Here is a 10445-nt window from a genome sequence, read left to right on the forward strand (position 1 = left end):
GATATGTTAGCGGTAACATTGTTGATACATGTCCCCTCCCACAAATTTGCTTCAATGTGACTTGCAGAGCAGACTCTATTAGTGATGTGAATTGGGTGTCGCACTCTTTTGGCCATGCATTCTGAACAGCCAATTTTTGTAATGTACATACTTTTTGTAATGTGTTTTGTCATGTATTTTGTACCCCAATGGCTTCACTTTACACTTAAAAGTATACACTATAAAGAGTAAAACAAAGTCTAGGGCGATTCCACAATATTTTGGGTATCTCATTTTGTTCTGGCAATTCTCACATAGAACCTTCATTGGGAGGAAGTGTGTTTGAAATGCTTTATACATTTGTAACACAAATATATCATGATAAAAGTGGCCATTCTAGGCCCTTTCTATACTTATACATACCTCTTGTAAGAAAGACCCTATGATCTGTAAACCATACATGATACAGACATGACATCTCGCTGTCATTATGCTCCTAGTGTGTGCTCTAAAATATGGAATAGGTCTTGATTCTGAAATAAAAACATTCACATTTGTTTATTCAAAATTCAAAAATAATTTTCAAAAAAATACATTTATGGATTTTGTTCATTTTAAGACATATTGTTTGGAACAATATACTCTACAAGTACATAACATTTCCAGGGTTGGCTAATTCTGACGGTGTGATACATTTTATGAGCACCACCAACACAGTGAATTGGAAAATGGATTCAAAGGGAACTCACTCTGCTGGTGAATTGCTGAATGTCCTAAAAGGAGGACTGTGATTGGTTAATGACCCCTTCCGACCCCATGGAATTCGAATTAACACAATAAAAAAAATCCCCATCCAAATCTGTTCCTTTAAGCTAGAGACGTCTTTTTTTGCATGGGCTGCGTCTCAATCCACCGTATCCTCCGATATCGCCTTTCTGCATCTATGGTTAAAGGTGGCAGAGCTAGAGCGGTGTTTGTCAGACCATGAAAACCGGTCTTCTCATGAAAACAACGGTTTAACCTACAACATATTATTGAAAGATGAGACTCTCACGAACATAATGATTGTGTTCTCTGTTTTGCTCTAGGATGCCTGCAAGCCTCATAATACCCGTCTTAAGGTCACTAGTATCAGTTGAAAAAAAAAAGTACACTACGTTGCCAAAAGTATGTGGACATCTGCTCGTCGAATATCTCATTCCAAAATCACGAGCATTATTATGGAGTTGGTCCACCCTTTGCTGCTATAACAGCCTCCACTCTTCTGGGAAGGCTTTCCACTGGAACATTTCTGCGGGGACTTGCTTCCATTCAGCCACAAGCATTAGTGCACTGGGGCATTGTCTTGATGAATTAGGAAAGGTCCTTCCCCAAACTGATGCCACAAAGTTGGAAGTACAGAATCATCTAGAATGTCATTGTATGCTGTAGCGTTAAGATTTCCCTTCATTGGAACAAAGTGGCCTAGCTTTAAGAATGAAAACAGCCCACACCATTATTCCTCCTCCATCAGACTTTACAGTTGGCACTATGCATTCGGGCAGGTAGCGTTCTCCTGGCATCTGCCAATCCCAGATTTTTCCGCCGGACTGACAGATGGTGTAGCGTGATTCATCACTCCAGAGAACGCTTTTCCACTACTCCAAAGTCCAACGGTGACGAGCATTACACAACTCCAGCCGAACACTAGGCATTGCGCATGTTGATCTTTGGCATGTGTGCAGTTCTTGTGCTGAAATAAATCCAGAGGCCGTTTGGAACTCGGTAGTGATGTGTTGAAACCAAGGACCTATTTGAAGGGTTGTCTACATACTTGGAGATAGTTTAGTGCCTAATATAAGGAGATGAATACAAGTACACATTTGTTTTTTAAATGGTTACCTGATCATTTTTTGGGACTGACTGTCTGTTGTTCCATGTAGGGAATCTGTTATTCAAAGTGTTTATTTTGGCTAATAGCAGTAACGCTAAATTCAATGTTTCATCCCCCCCCAAAAAAAATCCCACGTTCTTTTATACCTTAAGGGGTCTAAAAAATTCTAAATCAAATTGTTAAATAATCCTTGGTATGACCATCTTAACTCTTTGACGCCCTTGGATGTGACCAATTTATTTTTGGATGCAATGTTGGGAGATTTAAAGTTGTGGTGACATCATAACACAATCATCCAATCCGGAAAATGTTTTGCGAATTTAGTCCAAGCGCTGAGATTGAGTTAACACAAGTGGTCATACAGTATTTATCTAACTCTCGGCTTGACAGAACCATAATATGAATTAGCTCATATAAAAATGACTAAATCAAATCAAATCACATTTTATTAGTCACATGCACCCAAAACAACAGGTGTAGAGCCTACAGTGAAATGCTACTTACGAGCCCCTGAACAACAATGCAGTTAAAAAAAAATAAGAATAAGAAATAAAAGTAAAAAGTAATTAAAGAGCAGCAGTAAAATAACAATAGTGAGTCTATATATGGGGGGAACCGGTACAGAGGCAATGTGCGAGGGCACCGGTTAGTTGAGGTAATATGTACATGTAGGTAGAGTTATTAAAGTGACTATGCATAGATGTTAACAACAGAGAGTAGCAGCAGTGTAAAGGGGGGGAAGCAATGCAAATAGTCTGGAACCATTTGATTAGATGTTCAGGAGTCTTATGGCCCAGCGTCTTCCGGGTTAGGGTTTGGCCGGGTAGGCCGTGATTGTAAATAAGAATTTGTTCTTATCTGACATGCCTAGTTAAATAAATAAATAAAAATGTAAGTAAAACATTCCTCACATCATGCGTGAGCTCATCATTGATCAAAATTATTGGGCTTAGCACTTTCTAAAAATCAAAAGTAATCTGAAGACGGGTAGTTTGTGCGCACCGCCATGTCTGTTCCATCAGGTCAACCAAAGACAAGAAGAAGAAACAAGATGACGTTGGTCTGTTTTCAGTACGCATGTTGAAGGGGGTGTGTTGTCTACCATCATTAACTTCCCTTCATTCACTTCCGGAAGATTACTCGAAAGATGAGTGAACCGTCCCTCATCTCATTTTGTTATAACATCTTTGGTCTGACATTTACGTGACACCCAGAACGCATCATATAATGTCAACAAATATGGCTCCACACATAGCTGGCAAATAGCTTAGCATTAGCTCATCATAATCAGTAGAACCTTCAAGAAATATTTTACACACATCATATGTGTCCCTTACAACCTATACAATAATTGGAATTTATTTAACCAGGCAAATCAGTTAAGAACAAATTCTTATTTACAATGACAACCTACCGGGCAACAGTGGGTTAACTGCCTTGTTCAGGGGAGAACAACAGATTTTTTACTTTGTCGGCTATAGTGAAGACATCAAACGTTTGAAATAACACACATGGAATCATGTAGTAACCCAAAAATTGTTTTAAAAAACTGTTTAACAAATCAAAATATATTTTATGTTTGCGATTCTTCAAAGTAGCCACCCTTTGCCTTGATGACAGCTTTGCAAACTCTTGGCATTCTCTCAACCAGCTTCACCTGGAATGCTTTTCCAACAGTCTTGAAGGAGTTACCACATATGCTGAACTCTTGTTGGCTGATTTTCCTTCACTCTGCAGTCCGACTCATCCCAAATAATTTCAATTTGGTTGAGGTCGGGTGATTGTGGAGGCCAGGTCATCTGATGCAGCACTCCATTACTCTCCTTGCACAGCCTGGAAGTGTGTTGGGTCATTGTCCTGTTGAAAAACTAATTATAGTCCCACTAAGCCTAAACCAGATGGGATGGCGTATCGCTTCGGAATGCTGTGGTAGCCATGCTGGTTAAGTGTGCCTTGAATTCTAAATAAATCACAGACAGTGTCACTAGCAAAGCACCCCACACCATAACACCTCCTCCTCCATGCTTTACAGTGGGAAATAGAAATGCGGAAATTATCACAAAGACACAGCGGATGGAACTAAAAATCTCCTATTTAGACTCCAGACCAAAGGATACATTTCCACAGGCCTAATGTCCATTGCTCGTGTTTCTTGGCCCAAGCAAGTCTCATCTTCTTATTGGTGTCCTTTAGTAGTGGTTTCTTTGCAGAACAATTGACCATGAAGGCCTGGTTCACAGTCTCCTCTGAACAGTTGATGTTGAGATGTCTGTTACTTGAACTCTGTGAAGCATTTATTTGGGCTGCAATTTCTGAGGCTGGTAACTCTAGTGAACTTATCCTCTGCAGCAGAGGTAACTCTGGGTCTTCCTTTCCTTTGGGGGTCCTCATGAGAGCCAGGTTCATCATTGTGCTTGATGGTTTTTGCGACTGCACTTGAAGAAACTTTAAAAGTTCTTGAAATGTTCCATATTGACTGACCATGTCTTAAAGTAATGCTCTTCTGTATAACCCCCTACTTTGTCCCAACACAACTGATTGGCTCAAACGTCTTAAGAATGCCAAGAGTGTGCAAAGCTGTCATCAAGGCAAAAAGGGTGGCTAATTTGAAGAATGTCAAATATAAAATATATTTTGATTGGTTTAACACGTTTTGGGTTACTACATGATTCATATGTGTTATTTCATAGTCTTGACATCTTCACTATTAATTATACAATTTAGAAAATAGTAAAAATAAAGAAAAACCCTTGAATGAGTAGGTGTTCTAAAACTTTTGACCGGTAGTGTACATATGTTATGCTACAGAAGAAACTTTAACGTTCGTCGTTGGGAGAAAGAGAGGAGGACCAAGGTGCAGCGTGGTAAGTATTCATATTCGCTTTTAATGAGCACGAATACTCGAACAAAACAACAAAACACGAGAACGAAACGAAAACAGTCCTGAACGGTGAAATACAAACACAGAACAGAAAATAAACACCCACGAAACACAAGTGGGAAAAGGCTACCTAAGTATGATTCTCAATCAGAGACAAATAACAACACCTACCTCTGATTGAGAACCATACCAGGCCAAACGCAAAGATACAACATAGAAAACGGAACATAGAGAACCCACCCAACTCGCGCCCTGACCATACTAAAACAAAGACATAACAAAGGAACTAAGGTCAGAACGTGACAAAAACGACAACAGGATATACAGAAAATAAGGCACTTACTTTGACTGTAACGCACACGTTCAAAGTTATTATTTGTAAGGAAAACAACAATGAAGGCAATGCGAGCACCAGCCAGAAAATGTGCCAGGGGGAAAAAGTTTGTGCTCGACTGCGCAAACGTCTGCATACTTGATCTGGGGAAACACTGAGGAGGTGCTTGGGCTCTCATCGAAGAGAGAAGTTTGTCCGGTTCAGCTAAGCCTCAAACATAAGTCGTCCGTAACAGTGAAAGGGCTACTTCCATGTGAACACACCTTAATTCAAAATGATTTAAAATGGACAAGTTGAAATATAGCCTATAGATAAATAGCAGGCAGCGTGTGTCTTCGTTGAGGACAGCGTGGCTATCTGTTGTGTAACAATCCCATTTTGGAACAGTGAGTGCATTCTGACATCATGTACATAATGATGGGGCAACCGTTAGAGATATTTATACAACGGGTGGGTCTAATCCTGAATGTTGATTGGTTGAAACTGCATTCCAGACGCTGTCTCGTCCACAAGTTACCACCGGCTAAATCTATGATGTTGAAATGCCTATTTACTCTGTTCCATTGGACAGCGCAATCCATGGTCTCATCAGCCCAGCCAGGCACTTCATAAACTTGATCTAACCCTAACCCTACAAAAAGCATCTTAACATTATCTCACATTTCTTTTAGACTAACAATTTGTTTTAAACAGCGGAGATATGTATAAACTTAACTTTTTTCTAAGTGCTATGTTTGTTGCATTATTCTAACCACTGTTTGATGTGTGTTGCTAAAATACAATAACATTTGTATGTGTTTTGTTGGAGACAAATCCAATTTCCCCTTGTTGGATTAAGAAAGTTTATTAAATTCAAATCCACATGGGCTTGAAAGGTCTTATGTTATAGAAAAGTAATAGAAAAGCAATTGAATACAAGTGAGCAGCTACTGTAATCCCAGAAGAAGCACTAATACAGTAGTATGACAAATCATGCTACTCCTGCTAGCTGTAAGCATACAGTATACCAAAACAATGGCTGAATATAACTATTAGAATGATATCATATTGGCCTGTAACAATACAAGTCCTACATTGGTCTCTGAAACGAGAGTAGGACCAATGCAGAGCTAATTTTGGAATGCTATGCATTCTAGCGGTAAACATAGACACTAAATCAATCCCTGGATATCACTATTAGAATGATATCAGACTGGCCTGTGACAACACTATATGGCTGAACTCCAAATGTTTGCCAAGACTCAAGTAAGGGCAGGCTGTGTGAAGTCATGACACCTCTGTCACCAGGATGATACTGCAATGGGAACCTTATAGGCCAAAAATACCTGTCACAACTTTACTACAGCTAGGTTACATCCCAAATGACACCCTATTCCCTATCTAGTGTACTATTTTTGACCAGGGCCCATACAAGTAATACACTATACAGGGAATAGGGTGCCATTTGGGATGCATACATAGACCCACATCACACTTCCTAGCTGCACAGATTGTTCTGCCATGTGAATAGACAATCCCATTCAAAGAGTCCTTTCTGTCAAATCAGCACCATGGACAGCGGCCAGAGTTATAAACAGAACACCACTCTCCCTGTTATTTCCCCTTCCCCATGAGAATGAAATAACCTTTTATAATAGTGGAGTTAGGTACATTTCAAAACCATTGACTTACTTTGTAAACATGTGAAAATGAACATTACTTAAATGTATTGTTGTTTATATTATTGTTGGAGTGGGTATCAAATATCAAGGCTATTCTAAAGAGTTGAGTCTACAATCAAGGCTAATCTATGAATTGTAAACATCACAGGTTGTAGTGATATAGCTCTACACCTGTTAACACTCCCAGCAAGTAAACACATATATCTATTAATCTCAGTGAGGTCATAGGATCTGCAAATAGCTTGAATATTTTGTACATACATTCCATGGAGTGGCTATTCCATCATCAATAGGTTCGCGGCCTGCACTTTCAGCTATCAATGCTAGTAATTGATAGCACATAACAAACCTGAAACTAGCAAAGTTGTTGTAAAATGTCAATTACATTTTTGTATTACTAGTTATTATGCTCGTTTCTATTTGCTATGCATAGGTCTACAGTGCTGATTCGCATTTGAAATAGGCTTATTGTCGTCATGTTTACCTCGACATGTAGCTTACTAACTGTACACTGTGAAATTATGAGGAATTTTAGTTAGGCCTAGTGTGTATTGTATTGTATGAACTAATCTCACGTGTAATAATGGACATGGCGGAAGCAGTCTCCTAATAACAATAATAAACAGTTATGAAGCATGGGCATTGCAAGTGAGGATTCTGAACGTTGAGAATGTATCATCCGAACTCACCTAGGACGAAAAAGGGTAGCTCGGTGTTTTCTAGATCGTCCACGACGACTATTTCCCCCGGAAAATCATTTCTGACGGAGAACAGAAGCTTGGGCTCGGAGGCCGACGGACTATGCATGATGCTCAGGTCGTTTTCTCTCAAAAACGGCAGCGCAGACACGGTGACGCTTTTCATTTTGCATTCCAAATCTTGAGAATGGTCCTCGTCGGTATTCAAACCTTGAATATTAGCAGCTTTGAAGGCAAGAATCCATGCGAGCGAGAAAAGCAATCTCAGACCCATCCTAATGCTTGAAATCACAGCGGCTTCGTATCTCCCTCTCGTCTCTGTTCAAACCAGCTTCCCTTCAATACGGCTGCATGCAGGAGGAAGAAGAGCAAGGGGGATGCGCGTGCAAAGCACACATTTCCGGATTGTTGCCTGCAGAAAATAAACGCCTCTTATTTCGCATAAATCCCCATATGCTCTGTCACATGGTTAAAGATTATTTGTGATCATTTCAATGCAGTTTAGGAGTGTGATTGCGGGGAAGGAAAATAAGCGCAGCACTACTGACCCCAATATTGGAATTGTCCACATCAAGCCATTGGTAATTCTGCTTAACTGTCAGTGAGCCCACTAGACTAGTGCAATATGGGATCATGTTTAATTGCGCGCCAAAACGTTCATAGGGGTTTATTATAGGCTTCAGTTACAGCATGTATTTATTTAATCGTCTTTTGTATTTGTATTTGTTGACTACAGTGTAAATATATTTATTCATGAAAAAATATTACACTTTGAATAAGTAGGCATACACGTGTATGCTTAGGCTACAGCAAAAAAAAAACATACGAGAGACAAATCTGCATATCCTAAAAGTTAAACGCATCATATGAAAATCCCCAAACGAGATCAGACAGTCACCATCTGCCTCCACATATTGTGAGGATTTGCAATGGTCCAAACAAACTGTTAGTATTCATCAGAAAACATCAGCCCTGTGTTTTATTACAGCATCTGCCTTGTCAATAAACCCAGAGGTAACTCCAATATGCGAGGTCACCTAAATTGAAAATAGTAAATTATGGATTATCCTACCTTGCTATCATTGAAACATGAAAAGTAAACAATCAATGAATATCAGGAGGACTGGATGGAATAAACACTGCATAACTCAAACTATCACAGACCCCATGCATATATTAATGCGGTGGTTGCAAGAAACTTGCAAGAGAGTGGAGGCATCAATATTCATAAAGAATAAAGTTTGCATGGGGTTTTGCACAGCCTCTAGTCTGAAAACCATGGGAGCAGAAAGAAAGAGAACATCTGAGTGGCAAGTGGCAGGTGCAGAGAGGGAGGGAGGGAGGGCACAAAGTCTGGTTCTAAGAATGATCTCCCTGTGTAATCTTGAGCTCCTTCCAGCATTCGAGCAAGGCTTTAGCAAACTGTATAGCGGTTCTGTGATTACATTTTATTTCCAACTGTGACCTGCACCATAATTGAGCTCTCAGGGTGGGACAGAGCAAGACAGCACCATCACCATTACAATCGCAATCTCTGGTTCTATGATATCCCTTATTTTTGGGTGATCTTTCAGCAGCACATGTCTCATTGGCATGTTATTGCGGTCTACAGTGTCTACTATACTTCCCAAATGGCACCCTATTTGCTATATAGTTCATCACTTTTGACTAGAGCCCTGTGGGCCCTTGTCAAACGTAGTTTACTATAAAGGGAAAAGGGTGCCATTTGGGAACAGACAGTTTGGGGATTATTGTTGTCCTCATATTGAAACACCCCTGAGATGAGCAACACCAGCATCAGGTTTTATTTTCTTCAATAACACTCTGGCGTGTCATGTAGCCGGTAATTATGAGAGATTTAGTTATTGAAATGGTTCATCAGTAAAAAGTACATCTGGGAGACAAAAATACTTTTTTTCCCAATCTAGGAATTACTCATTTGTGTGCTTGCTATAATGAGCGAATTTGATTTTATGCTCAAACCCCCACCTATACAGTAGACTACTCTGTTTTCATAGAAAGCAAAAACATGTAAAATGTGTGCCCTACAGAAAAACTACGTACAGTGCCTTCAGAAAGTAATCTACTTATTTACACAAGTATTCAGACCCTTTGATATGAGACTCGAAATTGAGCTCAGCTGCATTCCGTTTCCATTGATCATCTTTGAGATGTTTCTACAACTTGATTGGAGTCCACATGTGGTCAATTCAATTCAATTGATTGGACACACCCACAATTGACAGTACATGTCAGAGCAGAAACCAAGCCATGAGGTCTAAGGTATTGAGGATTGTGTTGAAACACAGATCTGGGGAAGGGTACCAACATATTCTGTAGCATTGAAGGTCCCCAAGACCACAGTTGCCTCATTCTTCAATGGAAGAAGTTTGGAACCACCAAGACTCTTCCTAGATCTGGCCGCCCGGCCAAACTGAGCAATCGGGGGAGAAGAACCTTGGTCAGGGAGGTGATCAAGAACCTGATGGTCAATCTGACAGAGCTTCAGAGTTCCTCTGTGGCGATGGGAGAACCTTCCATAAGGACAACCATCTCTGCAGCACTCCACCAATTAGGCCTTTGTGGTAGAGTGGCCAAAAGGCACCTAAAGAGTCTCAGACCATGAGAAACAAAATTCTCTGGTCTGATGAAACCAAGATTGAAATGTTTGGCCTGAATGCCAAACGTCACACTTGGAGGAAACATGGCACCATCCCTACGGTGAAGCAAGGTGGTGGCGGCATCATGCTGTGGGGAGGTATTTCAGCACCAGGGACTGGGAGATTAGTCAGGCTCGAGGTAAAGATGAATGGAGCAAAGTACAGAGCTCCTTGCTGAAAACCTGCTCCAGAGCACTCTGGACCTCAGACTGGGGTGAAGGTTCACCTTCCAACAGGACCATGACCCTAAGCACACAGCCAAGAAAACGCAGGACTGGCTTCGGGACAAGTCTCTGAATGTCCTTGAATGGCCCAGCCAGAGCCCGGACTTGAACCCGATTGAACATCTCCAGAGAGAC

At 40.5% G+C, this 10445-nt stretch overlaps 1 protein-coding gene across 10 annotated transcripts in view; it reads right to left on the reverse strand.

Annotated features, from left to right (window-relative positions):
• LOC118402117 (astrotactin-1-like) overlaps positions 1–7979 on the reverse strand; it is a 243218-nt gene extending 235239 nt beyond the window's left edge. For 7 of the 10 annotated variants that reach the window (XM_035800041.2, XM_035800040.2, XM_035800037.2 and 4 more), the window contains exon 1: positions 7418–7977. In XM_035800041.2, coding sequence (XP_035655934.1) covers positions 7418–7700 — 283 coding nt within the window. In that variant the 5' untranslated portion in view covers positions 7701–7977. Of the gene's footprint in view, positions 1–7417 lie in introns of all 10 variants that reach the window. The other 3 variants (XM_035800039.2, XM_035800038.2, XM_035800042.2) reach the window with 2 other exon arrangements.
• Between the last annotated feature and the right edge of the window lie 2466 nt (positions 7980–10445).

The sequence above is a fragment of the Oncorhynchus keta genome, chromosome 23 (genome assembly GCF_023373465.1).
Source record: "Oncorhynchus keta strain PuntledgeMale-10-30-2019 chromosome 23, Oket_V2, whole genome shotgun sequence".
In the NCBI taxonomy this organism is placed as follows: domain Eukaryota; kingdom Metazoa; phylum Chordata; class Actinopteri; order Salmoniformes; family Salmonidae; genus Oncorhynchus; species Oncorhynchus keta.